The sequence below is a fragment of the Pipistrellus hanaki genome, assembly GCF_964339955.1.
Source record: "Pipistrellus hanaki genome assembly, chromosome: 2".
Classification (NCBI taxonomy): domain Eukaryota; kingdom Metazoa; phylum Chordata; class Mammalia; order Chiroptera; family Vespertilionidae; genus Pipistrellus; species Pipistrellus hanaki.
In genome coordinates, this window is record NC_140504.1 from 50362786 (window position 1) to 50383898 (window position 21113).

At 40.6% G+C, this 21113-nt stretch overlaps 1 protein-coding gene across 2 annotated transcripts in view; it reads left to right on the forward strand.

The window, feature by feature from the left end:
* The window catches only part of OSBPL11 (oxysterol binding protein like 11), an 81297-nt gene extending 66011 nt beyond the window's left edge, over positions 1-15286 (forward strand). For both annotated transcript variants that reach the window (XM_084871609.1, XM_084871610.1), the window contains 3 exons: positions 4635-4817; positions 7093-7246; positions 13659-15286. In XM_084871609.1, coding sequence (XP_084727735.1) covers positions 4635-4817; positions 7093-7246; positions 13659-13724 — 403 coding nt within the window. In that variant the 3' untranslated portion in view covers positions 13725-15286. The remainder of the gene's footprint in view (positions 1-4634; positions 4818-7092; positions 7247-13658) is intronic.
* The last annotated feature ends 5827 nt before the right edge of the window (positions 15287-21113 follow it).

The following is a 21113-nucleotide window of genomic DNA, read 5'->3' on the forward strand; positions in this document are numbered from 1 at the left end:
GCATCAGGCCTCTATCATCACTCCAACACACAAGATGGCAGCCCTGGTGTGGACACAAGATGGCCAGCAGGGGGGGTGGGCAGTTGGGAGGGACCAGGCCTGCAAGGGAGGACAGTTAGGGGGGACCAGGTCTTCAGGGAAGGGCAGTTGGGGGTGACCCAGGCCTGCAGGGGAGAAGAAGTGGGGGGAACCAGACCTATAGGGAAGGGCAGTTGGGGGGGACGAGACCTGCAGGGGAGGGCAGTTAGGGGTGACCAGGCCTTCAGGGGAGGGCAGTTAGGGGCAATTAACTGGCAAGAGAGCAGTTAGGTATCAATCAGTCTGGCAGGGGAGTGGTTAGGGGGTGATCAGGCTGGCAGGCAGAAGCGGTTAGGGCATTCAGGAAGGCAGGCAGGCAAAAGTTGGGAGTCAGCAGTCTGGATTGCGAGAGGGATGTCTGACTGCCTGGGATCAGGCCTAAACGGGCAGTCGGACATCCCTCAAGGGATACCAGATTGGAGAGGGTGCAGGCTGTGCTAAGGGACACCACCACCACCACCACCCACCTCCGTGCACGAATTTCATGCACGGGCCTCTAGTGAGTAAATAATGACTTTTTTAAAAATCATTATTATTCATCATGAGATTTTTCTCCTCTGAACTTTCTTGGGTTGGTGAAGGGATAAAAAACGTTTTAAGGATATCTCATATTCCATCTATATGGGTTATCACATGTTGAGCTAATGTTGAGCCATGAGTGTTCAAAGTGCTCATTCCAATATTAAGTCTCTCCTACAGAGAGGGAAATAAGGGGCTTCTATTTGTATATATGTGTTCTCTAATATTCTTCAGTTAAAATCTTATTCCAGATTTTTTAAAAAAATATATATTTTATTGATTTTTTTATAGAGAGGAAGAGAGAGGGATAGAGAGTTAGAAACATAGATGAGAGAGAATCATTGATCAGCTGCCTCTTGCACACCCCCTACTGGGGATGTGCCCGCAACCAAGGTACATGCCCTTGACCGGAATCAAACCTGGGACCTTTTAGTCCGTAGCCCCACGCTCTATCCACTGAGCCAAACCGGTTTCGGCTTATTCCAGATTTTGTATACATAGTATTACCTCTCATGCATGTTCAGAATTTTCTTCTTTTGTAACAGCTTAACTAACTATAGCTATTCTGATTAAATTTTGTCTCAACTATTTTTCCAAACACTGATAAGTGAATTATATTTATGCAAATGTCTCTTTATAAAAATTTATAGTTTTGAGCTCAGTTTAGTTTTCCCCAAAAGCAAAATATCTAACCTTTTTCTCTGAACCAGTGTTTTATCTTACCTTAAATTATAATAATAAATGCAAATTATAATAATTTACTACATTGCAGACTACCTTAATGTGGAGAATCAGAATTCATCTCCCAAATCTCACCATTGCCATGACATTCAGATAGTTGCTGGCTGCAAATATCCTGAGTAGAAGCATTTCTCCTGGTTTTTAATACCTCTTCAGTACTTAGACTTGTGCTTGCTGATATCCTTTTTCTTCCCTTCATAGCTCTTATTCTTACTCCAATAGGGAAATCGTATTTGTTTTTCAGAGCTGATGCCTCACTGAGACTAGATCCGTAGTCAGCAAACTGTGGCTCGCGAGCCACATGGGGCTCTTTGGTCCCTTCATTGTGGCTCTTCCACAAAATACCACGGCCTGGGCGAGTCTACTATGAAGAAGTGCATTAGAAGAAGTTTAGGTTTAAAAATTTTGGCTCTCAAAAGAAATTTCAATCATTGTACTGTTGATATTTGGCTCCGTTCACTAATGAGTTTGCTGACCACTGGGCTAGATTATTCACATTCTCCAGTGTCACCGTTCCATTTCTCTAATACTCAGTCTTCCTGATATGGTCCTTAACCACATTCTTGGGCTTCTTGTCCGCATTGTTAAGAACTCAGCTGTCCTCTGTCTCACTGGAATCCCTGCTGGGGCAAGCAGAATAGTAACCAGCCACATGGGAATGTACAGAGGGGAGCCCGACCCCCATCCATTGCTGGGTCTCCAAAGATTGGAGAGTGTATCTGAGGCTGAGGGAGTGGGATGCAGGTTGCCCACTAGGAGAGAAGGTGCCCAATTTTATAGTGCCTTTTTTCTTCTTACATAGCTTTCACAGCCCTTCTATTAAAAAATTGCTTCATTTATTTAGCCACTTTATAGCCACAGTTTCTTGAGATAGACTATTTTAAGAGTTTTAAGGACTTTGCCCAGCCAGTGTTGATCAGTGGTTGAGCATCCACCTATACACCGAGAGGTTCACTGATCAGTTACCGGTCAGGACACATGCCTGGGTTTTGGGTTTGATCCCCAGTAGGGGTATGCAGGAGGCAGCTGATCAATGGTTCTTTCTCATTGATGTTTCTTTTCTTTTTTTAAAAAAAAAATGTATTTTATTGATTTTTCAGAGAGGGAGAGGAATAAAGAGCTAGAAACATCAATGAGAGAGAGACATCGACCAGCCGCCTCCTGCACACCCCCAACTGGGAATGTGCCCGCAACCAATGTACATGCCCTTGACCGGAATTGAACCTGGGACCTTTCAGTCCGCAGACGGACGCTCTATCCACTGAGCCAAACCGGTTTCGGCTCTCATTGATGTTTCTAGCTCTCTCTCTCTTTCTCTTTCTCTCTCTCTCTCCCTCTCTCTCTCTTTCTCTCTCTCTCTCCTCTCCCCTCTCTCTCTAAAAGTCAATGAAAACATGGAAAAAAATTAGAAAAGAAAAAGTTTAAAAGGATAGGGCAGACTCAGGCTTCTTTTCATAATTGACTTAATATTCCTTTCATTATCTTTAGTAATTTTTTTTGACAAATTTGAGCTGTATTTTGAGGTGAGTCAATTAACTTTATTAAGTTATATTATCTATTTTATTTATTTTACTTATTTTTATCTCTTATAATAATTCAAACCCACAGAAAAATTGTGAAAACTATCATGTACCCTTTACCTAGATTGCACACTTTATTGCTGCTGTTGTGATTATTGTTCCTAAAAATTTGAGAATTAAAGACATCTTTACACTTGCCTGAATTTTCTAAAAACAAGGAAATCCTCTCATATAATCACAAAACTGTTGTCAAATATAGAAAACTTAACATTGATATAATACTATTATCTAATGTATTATTCATATTAAATTTGTCAGTTGTACCAATTATTGGCAGTGTATAGTCTTCAGACTCAATATCATGCATTACATCTTCCTCTTAATGTCCCTTTAGTCTCCTTTAACTTGCACCATTCCCTCGGCCTTTCTTTGTCACCTATGACATTAACATTTTTTAAGATTACAGGCCAATTTTATAGAATGCCTCTCAATTTAGGTTTGTCTGGGTTCTTTCAAATTAGGTTCAGATTATACATTTCTGACAAGAATACAATTTAAGCAATATTGTATCTCGAAGTGGTATATTTTAAATCTGTATTTTTAAAAGGATTAACCTGGTAGCTGGCAAAAATTGGGTTGAGGGCAGGAAGGTGGTAAGGGAAGATCAGAAGTTGGGCCAAAACCAGTTTGGCTCAGTGGATAGAGCATCGGTCTGCGGACTGAAAGGTCCCAGGTTTGATTCCAGTCAATGGCATGTACATTGGTTGTGGGCACGTCCCCAGTTGGGGGTGTGCAGGAGGCAGCTGGTCAATGTCTCTTTCTCATTGATGTTTTTAGCTCTCTATCTCTCTCCCTTCCTCTCTGTGAAAAATCAATAAAATATATATTTTTTCAAAAGAAACATCAATGAGAAAGAACCATTGATCAGCTGCCTCCTGCACACTCCCTACTGGGGATCAAGCCCTAAACCTGGGCATGTGCCCTTGACTGGAATTGAACCCGGGACTCTTCAGTCCACAGCCCGACACTCTATCCAGTGAGTCACACTGGCTAGGGCTGTTTCTCTTAATGATTTGTCTGGTTTCTATATTTAATTTAAAATTAGGCTTATGTGATTTTATACAGAATTGATATAGCCAGAACTTCAAAAGAGACTCCAAACTTTTACTAGTAAGACTAGTTTTTAAAAAGTTAAATAGGTTATTTATTATAACCTTTTCCAACTGAGATAAAAATATAAATTTTAATATTTTTTGTCTTCCTTTTTAATTTTAATATTATAATACTAATTTTGCTTGTAGCAAGCATTTTTAAAGATCACACTCCGTAATTATTTATGATAATTAAGTTTCTACTTTGATTCCCAGAGTTTTTTCTACAGATTAAAGTTGATGTTATTTGAAAAAGTTACTATGGCCGGGACCGGTTTGGCTCAATGGATAGAGCGTCGGCTTGGGGACTGAAGGGACCCGGGTTCGATTCCGGTCAAGGGCATGTACCTTGGTTGCGGGCATATCCCCAGTAGGGGGTGTGCAAGAGGCAGCTGATCGAAGATTCTCTCTCATCGATGTTTCTAACTCTCTATCTCTCTCCCTTCCTCTCTGTATAAAATCAATTAAAAAAAAAATTTACTATGAAGCTACTATGGATTTACAGAGTGACTTTGGCACTGACATTGAAGTGAGCTGTATAACTAATTTAAAGAATTCCCAGAGTACGTTCTTGGGTTTCAGAATCTGAAGAAAAAGCACAAATCTCTTTTCTGCCTGCTTCTAGGGTTACCGGTGAAGTAAAGCACAATAGTAGCAACACTGTGGTGTGCAAAGTGCAAGGGGAGTGGAATAGCGTTCTTGAGTTCACCTACAGCAATGGAGAAACAAAGAATGTGGACCTGACTAAACTGGCAGTGACGAAGAAGAGAGTAAGACCTCTGGAGAAGCAGGACCCATTTGAATCCAGGTATGTTATCTGTGCTTCCACCCAGGAAAGAGTCAGAAGCTCTGGATCCTAATCTAAGCCTTTTTACTGAATAACCACCTTGGACAAGTCACTTCACCAGTTTACATCAGTTTCCTCATCTGTAAATTCAAAGAGTTTGGTCTGATCTGGCGCTCTTAAAGCTCTTACCAGCTATGGCATTATATGATACACAGTCACATTTTAGTAAAAGTCAAACTTATTGCTAAACTGGGCAAAATATTAACATTTAACAGAAAGTATTACTGCTGCCCTTACCATAGAAACTCTTATACATCTGTAATAATAAAAGCATAATATGCCATTAGACCAGACATCCTTCCGGACGAAACCGGGGCTGCAAGGGGGAGCTGGTGCCAGCAGTCCGGGGAAGGAAGGCCTACTCTTGCACGAATTCCGTGCATCGGGCCTCTAGTTATTAATAAAACACAGATACCCCCCAAGTAGAAAAATGGGCAAAGAACAGAGAGAGGTAAGAGGTAGCTCAAAAAATAGCAGGGAAAATGCCCATTAAGAAAATGAAACAAATGTTCAGTGTAATGAGAATTGAAAGAAATGTAAATTAAACAGTAAGGCAAATTAGTTTTTAAAACAATGACCTTTTGAGGGGGAAAGTGTGAGCACATAGACATTTTCATACAGCAGGTTAGGAGGTAAATTAGAACAGCCTTCCAAAGAGTATTTTGGCAGTGTATATCATAGGCCTTTAAAAGTAAGTGACATGGATCTAAATGTGTTAATAAGGTACAGCCTCCAAAATGTGTCAACAGTGGTTACTTTTTAAAAGGAGTGCAGGGGTCTGAGATAGGAAAGAGATCACCCTTGCTTGCATTTTGTATCATGTGGAAGTATTACTGTATCAATTTTAAATGAATAAAGAAAACACAGGAAAGCATCTATAATAATAATAATAGCATAATATGCTAATTAGGCCGGACAGCCGAACGACCTTCCAGACTAAGCCGCGGCTGCATGGGCCTCGGCAAGCCTCTGCGGCTGTGAGGGCCGAACCCCTTGCGTGAATTTTGTGCTCCAGGCCTCTAGTTAAGTATATTAAGTTATATCACATAAGTAGATGAGAAAAGGGATTAAATACCCATTAACCAAAGACTGGGGTTGGGTCAAAAAAATGAAACAGTAGTAATTGAAGTAAAAAATTTTTCTAGGTATTTATCTTAAAGAAAAGGTTCTCCAAGTTTGGTCTGCAGATCCTTGGATCCTTGAGATCTCTTGAGAGTATCTCCAATTTCTTTTTTCTTCTTCTTCTTTTTCATAATAATGACAAGATGTTATTTACCTATTTCACTCTGCTGCCACTTGCTTTGGTGATGCCAAAGCAATGGTAGGGAACACTGCTGGGCATAACACTGATCAAGGCAATGGCACCAAACTGGACAAGTAGTCATTGGATTCTTCACTACTATGTACTTACAATTTGTAAAATGCTAGTTTCTTACAAAAGAAATCTTTTTTATGTTCTGCATGACACATTGGGAATAGGCATAAACCACTTGTGCTGGATCCTGAAGGACAGTGGTTGGTTACCTGGAGGGAAAGCATTTGTGCAGTTGTTCTGAGTTACAAGCAAGTTACTCCTTATGAAATGCCAATTTTGCTTAAAAGACTGGTTGACAAACAGTAGCTGTTCTAATTTCACTATTAGATTTTTCTTACAAATGAAGAATGCAAATATGGCACTTCACAGAAAAAATTTGAAACTATTTGTTGCAAATAGTAAAATTTAAAAGGAAAAAACCTAAGTGTTCATCAATGGATAAATAGAGAAGTGTGTGTATTTGTGTGTGTGTGTGTGTGTGTGTGTGTGTGTACATATATATAAGGAAATAGTATTCAGACATAAAAAAAATGAAGGAAATCCTGCCATTTGTGACAACATGGTTGGATCTTGAGGGCATTATGCTACGTGAAATAAACCACACAAAGACAAATACTGTATGATATCATTTGTATGTGGAATCCACGGCCGGGGAATGGGGGAGGGACACTACACTGTTGGTAAGAATATAAATTAGTTCAGGCAACATGGAAAATAGCATGGATATTCTGCAAAAAATTGATAACAGGACATTAACATCAGCAATGTGATATCAGTATTCTTATAACTCATAAGCATGAAATTATACATCTGATTTAGGAAATGTAATTTTTTTAAATTGTTGTTAATTTTGAGAGTATCAGTTCTCTTTACTATCTTTGTTTAAGAATGTTTGTGAAATGTGTGGTTTTCTGATTTCAGGCGATTGTGGAAAAATGTGACAGAGGCTCTGAGGGAATCTGAAATTGATAAGGCCACAGAGCATAAGCGCACCCTGGAAGAGCGCCAGAGGGCTGAAGAAAGGCATCGGACTGAAACGGGCACACCCTGGAAAACCAAGTACTTTATTAAAGAGGTGTGTTCTCCCTGACTTCCCACCAAAACTTGTCTGCTTAGTGGGAACTTCAACTTACTAAGCTTTCTTGACTGTTATTACACACCTCCATTTCTGAAAATAGCCAGCTTAAGCATTCCTAGAGAGGAAGGGGGTTGGGGAGGGAGAGAGAGAGAGAGAGAGAGAGAGAGAGAGAGAGAGAGAGAGAGAGAGAGGGAGAGAGAGAGAGAGAGAGATCAAACTGTTATCTTGTTATCTCCAGCACACCTCCTATCTGGGATCAAACTGACAACCCCTTTGGGCACGGATGATGCCCAACCAACTACGCCAATTACGCTAGGGTCCAGAGACCACGTTTTAAGGAGACATGAGAAACTTAATTGGCTACACAAGGGATAGTGAAGTGACTAGAATTTTTGCAGCATTTGAGGAAAAAATAACGAAGTGGATATTTAGCCTAAAAAATAGAAAATAAGGGCCATTCATTATCATTTTCAAATATATCACATAGAACTTTTTTTTTTTACATATATTTTTATTGATTTCATAGAAGAAGGGAAAGGGAGAGAGAGTCAGAAATATCAATGATGAGAATCATTGATTGGCTGCTTCCGGTATGCCCCCACTAGTGATCGAGCCCACAACCTAGGTATGTGCCCTGACTGGGAATCGAACCAGTGAACTGGTTCATAGGTCCATGCTCAACCACTGAACCACCTTGGCTGATCTCTCATTGAACCTTTTAATCAATTTTAACAGCAGACTTGAGCTAAGCCCAAACTACCAGGAAGCACATTTTGAGTTTAACGTTAACACATTATATAACAATTTTTTAAAATCTGGTAAAGAGTGATTTTATGGTAATGTGATCTCCACCCCTAGTCCTATACAAGAGAATAGTATAATGCACTGTTTACAGTTAGACTAAATGATATCTGAAGTCTTTTCTAAATTTAAAGATTTTGTTTTGTTTATTACTTTCTGGTAGGACTCAGAAAGGTGAATAACGAACCAGATCTGATATCAAGAAAAGTTTTCTTATCTATAGCCAAGTCTAAGGACACACATTGATTTTAATGTTGGTCCATAAGGATAGAATCTGGAAAAAGTAGCCGATACCGGTTTGGCTCCGTGGATAGAGCGTTGGTCTGCGGACTGAAAGGTCCCGGGTTCAATTCCGGTCAAGGGCATATTCATTGGTTGTGGGCACATCCCCAGTAGGGGGTGTGCAGGAGGCAGCTGGTCAATGTTTCTCTCTCATCGATGTTTCTAGCTCTCTATCCCTCTCCCTTCCTCTCTGTCAAAAATCAATAAAATATATATTTTTTTTAAAGAATCTGGAGCTGAAACCGGTTTGGCTCAGTGGTAGAACGTCGGTCTGCGGGACTGAAGGGTCCCGGGTTCGATTCCGGTCAAGGGCATGTACCTTGGTTGCGGGCACATCCCCGGTAGGGGGTGTGCAAGAGGCAGTTGGTCGATGTTTCTCTCTCATCGACGTTTCTAGCTCTCCATCTCTCTCTCTTTCTTTCTGTTAAAAATCAATAAAAATATTAAAAAAAAAAAAAGAAAGAAAAAGAATCTGGAAAACGTAATTTGAATGTGATTTTTACATAGTTATTGCTCAAAATCTCATAGTTTGTTATAGTAGTTTCATTAATTTCATTTTCTAATCTTTGGATATCTAATATAAATACCGTTTCATGGATAGAAATAAAAAGGGAAAGTATTTTATATCTCTGCGTTTTTATATAAAGGAATAAACCCCTCGCTGAAACTGGTTTAGCTCAGTGGATAGAGCGTCGACCTGCGGACTCAGAGGTCCAAGGTTCATTTCCGGTCAAAGACATGTACCTTGGTTGGCGGCTACATCCCCGGTAGAGGGTGTGCAGGAGGCAGCTGGTTGATATTTCTCTCTCATCGATGTTTCTAGCTCTCTATCCCTTTCCCTTCCTCTCTATAAAAAATCAATAAAATATTTTTTTTTAAAAAAAGAATTAATCCTTTAATTACTATTCAAATTCTAGTCTGGTAACCTTGGACTTTTATTTCATTTCAAGCTCATTAAGAAAGCAGATGTACCAGAAATGGATTCTAGAGAGAAAAATTTATAAGGCAGGACTGCTGTAAATCATTAAAAATGAACTCGGGGGCTAAAAAGAAAGACACAATCATTGGCATTTTAAAATATAGACTCCTTGTTTCTTGCATATATACTTGATTCTTCTCAATAATTCTTTTTAAAAAAAAATTATCCTCTAGATATCCTTTCCATTGATTTCCAGAGAGAGTAGGAAGGAGGGAGGAGGGGGAAAGAGTGAGAGAAACATTGACGGGAGAGAGATAAATTAATTGGTTGCCTCCTGCACACACATTCACCCCCCCCCCCCTCATGGGGCCTGGGAAACCTGCAACCAAGGTATGTGCCCTTAATCACAGGCCGACACCCTAACCATTGTACCAAATTGGCCAGGGCTCAATTCTTTATTTGACAGATATAATTAAGAGACTATCACTTAAATCTTTTATTTCATTTTGCTGTGTTGGATAGACAAATGTAGAAAGTGATGGCAAGATATGGTGATTATCCAATAAAATAGTATAAGTTACTACCTGATAGTATGAATCGTGATTTTCAATTGGTGGGCTGCAAAAACTTTTAAAACATGCAGTACCTGCCTATTTAGTCAGGGACACTGACCCCTTTTCCTTTAGATTGTCAATTAAAATAATGACAATAGCCAACACAAACAGTGTCTTGAAACATAAATATATAGATCATATAATATAGTTGCATCTTACTGGTTATGTCACATAATAAGGTTATCTCTGATTGGTTAATTCTTAATACCTGAAATCCTATTTATATACAAGCATAGACACTTGATTTTTTTAAAAAAGTCACTTTGGAGCTGAAACCAGTGCAGGGGTCTTCAAACTCCGGCCCGCGGGCCACATGCGGCCCGCAGAGGAGTCTGATCCGGCCCGCCAGGTTTTTTGGGCAGTGAGCGCAGCCGAGGTGTTACAGTAGGAATTAGTAGTTCATATAGTCCGGCCCTCCAGCTCTCTGAGGGACTGTGATCTGGCCCCCACTTTAAAAAGTTTGAGGACCCCTGGGATAGAGCGTCGGCTTGGGGGTTGAAGGGTCCCGAGTTCGATTCTGGTCAAGGGCATGTACCTTGGTTGTGGGCACATCCCCAGTAGGGGGTGTGCAAGAGGCCTTGATCGATGACTCTCTCATTGATGTTTCTAACTCTATCTCTCTCCCTTCCTCTCTGTACAAAATAAATAAAATATATTTTTTATTTAAAATATATATATTTTTTTAAAATCACTTTGGAGCAAAAAAGGGTAAGTAGTTATTATGATTATCATTGTAAATCAATCAAAATTATAACTGGTATTTTTGTTTGTTTTTTGTCAGAATGGCAAAGACATTTTTGGTGCTGCAGAATTGTAGTAATTCGTTTGTGTGTACCATGAGATGAAAAAGGTTGAAATTGCTGTAATAACACTGTAGATTAGAGATGCTGACTCGGTTTGGGCCCCTTTGGGCGGTATGGTATTAGCAGGGCTTCCTACATGTTGTGCCATGGCACAGTATACAGCAGAAAGGTTCGATTTGTGTCATGTAAATTCCCTAAGCCCATGGACAGCCAGGTTGCATTCTCTGTGCAGCTGGACCATAATGTGTGCCGTCACATCTGAATAGCACTGTGGGTACAAATGAGGCTGATGATGGCAACTAGCTGAAGTTGTTTGGTACCACACAGTTCATAGCAGATTTGGAGCTGTTGTCCTTGTGTATGGCCCTTTGTAAGAAGTATCATATGTGTATGGCCCTTTGCTATTGAAAGTTGATTTTGTTCCCTCTGTGGTCCTAATAGAACGTTAAGCACGCCATTTAGACGTTTCATAAAGCCTGAGAAGGAAGCAAGGGCTTTTCTGCTTGTTCTGTACTTTCCTTGTTGCTCTCAGACTGGTTATAGACCAGGGAGGAGTTGATCTTAATTAGAGTAAAGAATAGAGTCGGTTGGTATAAGAGGAAGATAGGGTAACCTTAGAAAGTACAGAGGAACTTAAAGTGGTTCTAGAATCATTTCATTATACCCACCTTCTTTTCCTGACTATTTCTCACTGACATTTAATGTATGACGTCTTCCATTCCTTTTTATTTTACATGTCCAGCAGGATCTATTACTTGTGTCCTCTCAAGTGAATGTTTAACATTTCTTAAGTTGTATATAAAAGTAAGCAGGATGGCTATTATAGTACAGTAGACCACATTAGAGTCAGACGGACTAAGTGTGAGCCCCAGCTCTCACTTGGATAGTTTATTTACCACTTAGACCCGCACTTTCCTCGTTGTAAAATGTGGGTAAATATATGGAAGCTGCATTGAAAAGCACTCTCCTTCCTTGGTAAAGCCGGGCAGTTCATTCCACTCCTCAGAGTAGGGGTGTCGAACTCAATCAGAGAAGGGGCCAAAATCTAAAATCCAGCCTAAATCGCGGGCCGAATGGTTTACTGAACAGTCATAAACTGACAATGTCATAAACTGACAGCGGAGTGCAGTGATGACAGCGCGGTGCGGGCCACATTGCAAGGCCTGGCGGGCTGGATTTGGCCCGCGGGCCTTGTGTTTGACACATGTGCCTCAGAGCCTGTTTCTTCACCTGTAAAATGAGATGGATGTTCAGATGGCATGTCTTAATTTCTAAACCTAGCCTTCTGTAATGTAGTTAGGTAGCCATGTCTTTTTCAAAGACAAATATAGGTGGTGAGGATAACAACCAGGTGATTTGCTCTAATAAACAACCTAATGGCTGCTGCTGTTAAAGAAAAATTATTCTGATACATTAAAAATGGCAAGGAAGACTTTATTCAAGACTATTGCAATAGAGTAGAGAGACTGAACTCAACCCTGAATATAAAACAGGTGGGAATTTATAGCCAATGGGCAGGGCGAGGAAGTGGATGGAAAATTACTAAGAGGAACTTGTTTGGGTATCATGGATAGGGGAGGAAAAAGAGGCACTTGAGTAGATATTAAGGATGAGAGAAGAGGAGTTTGATTGGCTATTAGAACAAGGTGATTTGCACTAGCTGGTTTGGCTCAGGGATAGAGTGTCAGCCTATGAACTAAAGGGTCCCAGGTTCGATTCTGGCCAAGGGCACATGCTCAGGTTGAGGGCTCAGTCCCCGGGGCGGGGCGGGGCGGGGGTGGGGGGGGGTAGGCTTGCAGGAGACAGATGATCAATTATTCTCTCTCATCATTGATGTTTTGATTTCTCTCTCCCTCTCCCTCTCTGAAATCTATATATATTTTTTTTTAAATTTTTTTTTTTTAATGCTCTACTTTAAAAAAATAAAAAAGAATGAGATGATTCTTGATAAACTGGTTTATCAGGATGTGCTTTTGCTAAAACTGGGCTCAGCAGGCCAAGATGAGGTTTAGTCAGGAGAAAGTCCTTGTCACTACAAGCCAAATAATTGGTGGCCTTAAATCATTTTTGGAACAAGGTAGAATAAATATAAAAAATATATTTTATTGATTTTTTTACAGAGAGGAGGGAGAGGGATAGAGAGTTAGAAACAACAATGAGAGAAACATCGACCAGCTGCCTCTTGCATACCCCCTACTTGGGATGTGCCCACAACCAGGGTACATGCTCTTGACCAGAATCGAACCTGTGACCTTTCAGTCCTCAGGCTGACGCTCTATCCACTGAACCAAACCGGTTTTGGCTATAAAAATATTTTTTAAATATAAATAAATTTAAAGAGACGTTGGGGTTAAGGACAGAGTTTCAAATCCTGCTGACATCTACTCCCATAAACACTGAACTCCACTCATAGCTTTTGGGACCTCTATTCTGCCCAGCTACCCCCTAGTATTATGCATTTGCTACAGCTCTCTCTTCCTCACTCGGTCTTCTCCTGTCTTTAGTTCAGTCTCTGGCTTTATCTCCTTATGGTATCCTTCTATTCACAGGAACGAGGGGAAACTAATGGGGTTGAGTCAGGAAAGAACTAGAAAACAATACTTAGATACTAGAGATGCCAGTTGAGATGGAGAGAACATGACCATTTATTCATGCTCCACCTGCTTCTGCCACCCTGGGTGAGCCTCAATCTGAGCATTTTGGCAAAATGGGCAGAATTACCACAGATGACTTCTGCAAAAGAAAGTGTTCGTAGGGCACAAACTAGATCCTCCTAGATCAGAATTTCTCACCCAATCCTAGCCAAGCCACAGGCATTGCTGTATGTCATAATTAACCACAGAGAGTTTTCTTTTTCCTTTACAGAAACTCTTGTTTTTAAATGTGAGAAAAGTATGCGATTTCAATGAAGGTGTTGCTTCTAGTTTTGGTCACTGCTTCTGAAAATTTTAGAGGAATTGTTCTTTAATTTATTATTCTACTTGTTTCAGGGAGATGGCTGGATTTATCACAAACCCCTTTGGAAAATAATTCCAACAACACAGCCAGCAGAGTGACACACACTAAGACTCGACCAAATGAAATTCTTCTGTTTACCCAAACCCAGAATGGAGTTATTGCACTGAGTGACCTACTTCCTGATTGCAGACTGAAACTAGCTAAACATGAATGTATCTATTAGGGCACCATAGAACTACAGCGAGACCAAAGTGTCGAAGAAGCACTATGGACCTCTCACCAACCTGTCCATGTGACGTGAGCAATATCATCTGAAAACCTTTCACCTGACTTGTTAGATGATTGATCTTTAACTACTTCCTGTTCCTAACGCTAAAGTTGAATCCCCTGTTTTTGTATGGGGGCAGCAGATAAACACAACAGTGAAAAACTCAATGACTTTGATTTCTTTATAGTGAAAAGTGAAGTCTCTTTCAGAGTCTCTGCTTTGCTTTCTATCAATAACTTAAGTATTCATTACCCATAAACCAGGAGGAGGAGAAAGACGACCCAGAAGTGGATTCAAGCCATTGTGCCTGAAATCAGTGTTAAAAAATCAACCAGGTTGTACTAACAAGGCATTCTATTCCTTCAAAGAGACTGTGTGCTTGTGTCAGGATCTTATGCATTATCCACCTCTGTCGGAACTCTCTTTTGATTCAAATTATAACCATGGAGAACTTTTTCTTCTGAGCATTTTAATATACTTGAAAACAACATTGACTTGAAAAATTTCAGAACATTTTTCAATACCTAGTTTTATTAAATATTTCACTTGAGAGACAATTTTTTAAATGTGTTCATATCAATATGATGAGATTCTGGCCTTTCTCAAGAACTGAGGCATTAAAGAACAGCAGATATTAAGAAATAAAACTGTTACTTTTTTCCTTACCTTTTTTCCACTTGTAGGTTAATATACAGTATTATGTGTTACCCTCTGGATCATTATGCTTTATCTTACCTCTGTTCACTCAAAATTTTAAAACAACTGTTCATATTTGTCAATAATTCAAAAGTTAAATATGTGACTGAGAACGTGTACAGTATGGTTTTATTTTATTTTCAAGGAAACTCATGCTGAAGAAAGAGCACGAAATTAAAAGATATCAGGAAATTGTATCCAGGTACAAATCTTTTTAAGTAAGTATTTTATTGAGGTTAAAGAATTTCTGGCAACTAAAAGGATAGTGCTAATTACAGCTTTCATCATTCATTCAAGTATTTATTGAGTACCTACTTACGGTGCTCAGTACTGGTTACTGCAGGCTACCTTAATTTTCCAGGAGTGGTGCCTTACTCTTCTTCCGACGTGGTCTTCCAATCAGTGTGTGTAGTGTATACCTGTTATTCACCAGCCATTGAAGGTGGCTGTATTTGTTGCATCATCATTAGAAATTTAAGCTTTGTGCTCTGATAAATTGTGTTTTATTGAAGGGGTTAATAGGACAGAAGCAGCAAAATAAATTTTTCAACAAATTGTAAATAATTGGTTTATGTACAACCATTTTAATGATCCCCTTGTTCATTTTTGCTGTGAAATGCACTGAAAAAAATCTCAAACCAAGTTATAGTTCATGTGTTGGGAAGATTGAAAAATAATAAAACTAGAGAACAATAATGTCTTTTGTCTGTTTATGAATGGAGAGAAATAGGAATTTCATATTTTAGTGGTGTTATTGCCCTGTTCATTTGAAAGACATTGAGTTTTCTCTTTAAATCTTCAGGAATCTCTTAGATAAAGGAGTAAATTTAATGAGCTTAAAATTCTTCTGAAAAACAGTACATTTACTAGTGAAATCTCCCATGTTATCGGACTGCACTCTTGGACAGGAGTGAAATCCTGCTTTAAGGGGATAGTTTTACCGTGTCCCTCTCTTTGTTTTTTGTTGTTATTGTCGTCCCTCTCTTGACATCCCACTTCTTCCTAGAAGCAGGACCCAGAGCGTGAGGAAGGAGAATGTCTGCTTCCAGAAGCTGCAGTTTGTCCCCCTGACAAGAGCTAGAGCTTTTTCTGTTTGTTTTTGTGCTTTGTTTTGTTTTAACTACACCCTTTCAATGTTTGGCCAGGGAAATGAGTTTGTAGCAGTTGCTACATATTTGTATCTCCAGAAAGAGGAAGAAAGAGAGAGAGAAACATCGATGGGGCACCAACCCTGCAACCTGAGTATGAGCTCTGATGGGAATTGAACCTGCCCCCGTTTGGTGCACAGGACAGCGCCCAACCAACTGAGCCACACTGGCTAGGGCTCAGCTAAAGTTTTTTTCTTTTTCTTTTCTTTTTCTTTTTTTTATAATTCTTTTTTTTTAAAGTATATTTTATTGATTTTTTACAGAGAGGAAGGGAGAGTGATAGAGAGCTAGAACCATCTATGAGAGAGAAACTTTGACCAGCCGCCCCCTGCAAACCCTCCAGCAGGGATGTGCCCACAACCAATGTACATGCCCTTGACCAGAATCTACATGCCCTTGCCTGGAATCGACCCCTCAATCCACAGACTGAGCCAAACCGGCCTTGGCTCTTTTTCTTTTAATCTTTATTGTTGAAAATATTGCATAGGTCCTCTTTCTCACCCCCTTTCACCCTATTAACTCTGGGCTAACGTTTTAAATATATTCTTTTCTTCTGGCTACTAGGAATTGTATGTTAAGAAGTCCAAGACAGCTTCAACACTTTTCTTTATTTTTAAAAAAATATATTTTATTGATTTTTTACGGAGAGGAAGAGAGGATAGAGAGTTAGAAACATCAATGAGAGAGAAACATCGATCAGCTGCCTCTTGCACATCCCCAGTGGGGATGTGCCCGCAACCAAGGTACATACATGCCCTTGCCCGGAATCAAACCCGAGACCTTTCAGTCCGCAGGCCGACGCTCTATCCACTGAACCAAACCGGTTTCGGCTTCAGCATTTTTCCTATCTGAGGGCTGCTCCGTGCTATCACTGGCCTGGGGGAGAGACCAGCTCTAACCAGCAGGGGCCTCCCTGCACAAAGGGACCTGGTGACTGCTGCTGGCCTCTCCCAAGGGTGCTGCCTCCTTAGTCTTGAGGAATTGATGTTCACATAGGAAACAAGCCCACAGGAAAGGGGCCCATCCTGGGACTGGGGAAGGGATGCAGAGGAGGCAGCACTGGCCACTGTCCCGAATAACCATTCTTCCCTCCGCTCTGCGGTTGGGGAGAGTTCAGGTCGGAGAAGGTACCTGCAGAGCGTGGAGGGGCAAAGGCTTCCCTTCGGCCTGGCTGTTACAGGAAGAGCTGCAATGGGCAGGAGGCTAGGAGCCTTACTCCCGCCTGACTGGCTTCAAGAAATGAAAATGCGGTTGGTCATTATTCGTTTGCTTGTTTTGCCACACCCCTCTCATCATTAAGTCAGCAGACCTGAGCTGAACACCTACTGTATGTGCCAACCACTGGGGCCATAAAGGACTGAGGCCCGGACTCTGCTCTGAGTTCAGTGGCCTGGAAGAGGAAAGATACACAGTTAGTAACCAAGATGGGAAGTGCCAGAACAGAGGAAAGTCAGCCTTCAGTGAAGGGGGTTGGAGTGTGAGTGTGTGGAAGGAGGTCATGGAAAAACCCAAGTCAGGGGTTTTATAGAGAACTAGTATAAACACAGTGCAAAGAAGATTTAATGTAACTTTATTTACTTAAAACTATTTATAGTATTTAGACCGTCCTTTGTTGTTCTATCGATGCCAATGAAAAGATAAAATAGAAAAGTCATCATCACGCCAATTTATACCTGGTGTGGCCATATAGATGTGAAGACAAAGAGTATTAGCAGACATAAAAAAAAACACAACACTTCATAATGATAAAAACGTTGATTACATTAGAAAGACATAACAAAAAGGGAGTGGGGGAGGTAGAAGAGGGCATGGGAGATAAGTGGTGATGGGAAGAGACTTGAGTTGGGGTGGTGAACACACAATATAATATACAGATGAGGTACTATATAATTGTACACCTGAAACCCATATGATTTTTTTAATATCACCCTAATCAATTAAAAATAAAAATAAAATTTTAAAGACAAAAATGATAAATGTGTATGTACCTAATATATAGCTTCAAAATACCTGAAGCAACCTTATGCCTTTTGATTGACATAATTAAAAGGAGAAACAATTCCACAGTTACAGTTGGGTATTTAACACCCTTCTCAAAGTAACTGATTGGACAACTAGACAAAAAAGTCAGCAAAACTACATGATCTGAACAACACTATCAATCACCTTGACCTAATTCTTATTTATAGAACACTACACTGAGTGGCCAGATTATTATGATCTCTGCACACATTATAAGCTGGCCACGCAGTGTGTGTGTGTGTGTGTGAATGGCCCTGGGTGTGTTCCTCAGCCCATTCTGCACCCTCTTCATTCTGGGACCCCTCAAAGGATGCCCTACTGCAGTTTACAGGGATTGGGCCTAAACTGGCAGTCAGACATCCAGTTTAGGCAGTCAGACATCAGCTGCTCACCTGCCTGCCTGATTTCCCCTAACCACTCTGCCTGCCAGCCTGCTCGCCCCCAACTATCCCCACCACCAGCCTGCACGCCACCAAATGCTCCCCCTGCCAGCCTGATTACCTCTCTGCTGGCCTTGCCCCCACTTTTCCTCCCCACTGGCCTGCTTGCCCCCAACTGCCCCCCTGCTGGCCTGCTTAACCCCACCAGCCTGATCACCCACAACTGCCATCCCATCCTGGCCTGACCCACCAGTGACCCAAGCTCCTGGCCCCTTTTTTCTTTTTCTTTTTCTTTTTCTTTTTCTTTTTCTTTTTCTTTTTCTTTTTCTTTTTCTTTTTCTTTCTCTTTCTCTTTCTCTTTCTCTTTCTCTTTCTCTTTCTCTTTTTTTCTTTTTCTTTTTCTTTTTCTTTTTCTTTTTCTTTTTCTTTTTCTTTTTCTTTTTCTTTTTCTTTTTCTTTTTCTTTTTCTTTTTCTTTTTCTTCAGCGCCTCGGGCAGAAGACAGGGCCGGCTGGAAGCAAGTATCTGGGTTTTATTTCTCTTCTATAATTGAAACTTTGTAGCCTTGAGTGGAGGCCAGGGCCAGCCAGGGTGGGCGAGAAGGTTGGCTTCCTCCATCCCTGGGGCAACCCAAGCCTCCTGCTCGCTCCAGCTTCGTGGCCACTGTCATCTTGGTTGGGTTAATTTGCACACTTGCTCCTAATTGGTTGGTGGGCATAGCAGAGGTGTGGTAAATTTGCATGTTTCTCTTTTATTAGTGTAGATATATATATTAGAGGCCCAGTTCATGAAGTCATGCATGGGTGGGGCCCAGGCAGCCTGGCCAGGGGGAGGGGACATGGGCAGTTGGTCAGCCTGTCTGCTGGTTGAACTCCTGGTCAAGGGCACAATTTGCATATTAGCCTTTTATTATATATATACTGAGTGGCCATATTATTATGCGTTCAGAGATCATAATAATCTGGCCACTCAGTGTATATCCTATAACTGCAGAACACAGTCTTTTCAAGGATGCATGATATATTCACCAACTTAGATACTTGCTGGGCCAAAAAACAGGTCTCAATAAATTTGTTTATTATTTTTAACTAGAGGCCCAGTGCACAGATTCATGCACCAGTTGGAATCCTTCAACCTGGACTATGCCTTCTCACAATCCAGGACCCCTCAGGGGATGTTGGACTGCTAGTTTCGGCCGTATTCCCACAATGCGCAAAGCGGCAGTTGGCCAGAGAGTAGCTTGAGCTGGACCCGGCGCCACCTGGCTTGGCACAGGTGCTTGCCACTTCACCTGGCTGCCCTTAGCTGTGCCATGGAGGCCGGAGAGGTTCCCGCCACCACAGCCGCACTCTCCAGCCGTGAGCCTGGCTTCTAGCTGAGTGTTGCTCCCGCTGTGGGAGCACACTGACCATCAGGGGGCAGCTCCTGCATTGAGCGTCTGCCCCCTGGTGGTCAGTGAGCTTTATAGCGACTGGTCAACTGGTCGTTCCAGTCATTCCAATTGTTCAGTTGTAACAGTTGCTTAGGCTTTTATATGTATAAATTCTCAGCTGAAGATATATATATATTGATTTTAGAGAGAAAGGCTGGTTGCCTCCTTAAGCACACCAGTTGGTGATCAAACCCACAACCTATTTATGTGCCCTGACCAGGAATCGAACCTGCAATCTTTTTGGTGTATGGGATTATACTCCAACCAACCAAGCCCAAACATAATTAAATTAGAAATCAATAAAATACCTAGGAAAACTAAATATTTGGAAATTAATTATTCTTTAAATAATTAATGGTTAAAGAAATCACAAGAGAAATTAGAAAATATTTTTAAATAATGAAAAGCATCATATCAAAATTTGTAGATATAAGAATAGCTAAGCCGAAACCGGTTTGGCTCAGTGGTAGAGCATCGGACTGCGGACTGAAAGGTCCCAGGTTCGATTCCGGTCAGGGGCATGTACATTGGTTGCGGGCACATCCCCGGTAGGGGGTGTGCAGGAGGCAGCTGGTTGATGTTTCTCTGTCATCGACATTTCTAGCTCTCTATCCCTCTCCCTTCCTCTCTGTAAAAAATCAATAAAATATATTTAAAAAAAAAAAAAAAAAAAAAAGAATAGCTAAAGCAGTTCTTATACCTTTACACTCATATTTAAATAGAAGAAAAGTTTCACATCAATGATTTAAGGTACTATCTCAAGAAACTAAAGAAAGAAGTAAACCCAAGATGAGCAGAAAATAGAAAACAAATTAATATAGAGAAAGCAAACAAAGTAGAGAGAAAATTACTAAAGCCAAAAGTTATTTGTAAAATGACCAACAGAATTGTTAAGTTCTAGTTTAATGGACCAAGAGTAAAGGAAAGGAACATAAATTACAGAAAACAAATATCAGAAATAAAAAGGAGTTATGACTACAGATCCTACATACATTAAAAGGATAATAGAGAATATAATGAACAACTTTATGCCAAAGAAATTTGACAACTTAGATGAAATGGACAAATTCCTAAAAAATAGAACTTTACCAAAACTGACACAAAATGAAGCAAAATCTGAACAGCCTTATATCTTTTAAAATATATATATTTTATTGATTTTTTTTTTACATGGAGGAAGGGAGAGGGATAGACAAACATCAATGAGAGAGAAACATCCATCAGTAGCCTCCTGCACACCCCCTACTGGGGATGTGCTCGCAACCAAGGTACATGCCCTTGACCAGAATTGAACCCTGGACCCCCCAGTCCTCAGGCTAATCCACTGAGCCAAACCGGTTTCGGCAGCCCTATATCTTTTTAAAGAATTTCTCCACAAAGGAAGTTGCAGGCCCAGAATGTTTCAGTGATGATTTCTAGCAGAAATTTGAGGGGGGGGGGAAAGTTCACTATTCTTACACAAACTTTTTAGAGAATAGTGACAAAGGTAACACTTCTAAACTCATGTTTGAGGCCAGTATTATCTGAATATCAAGAGCTTGC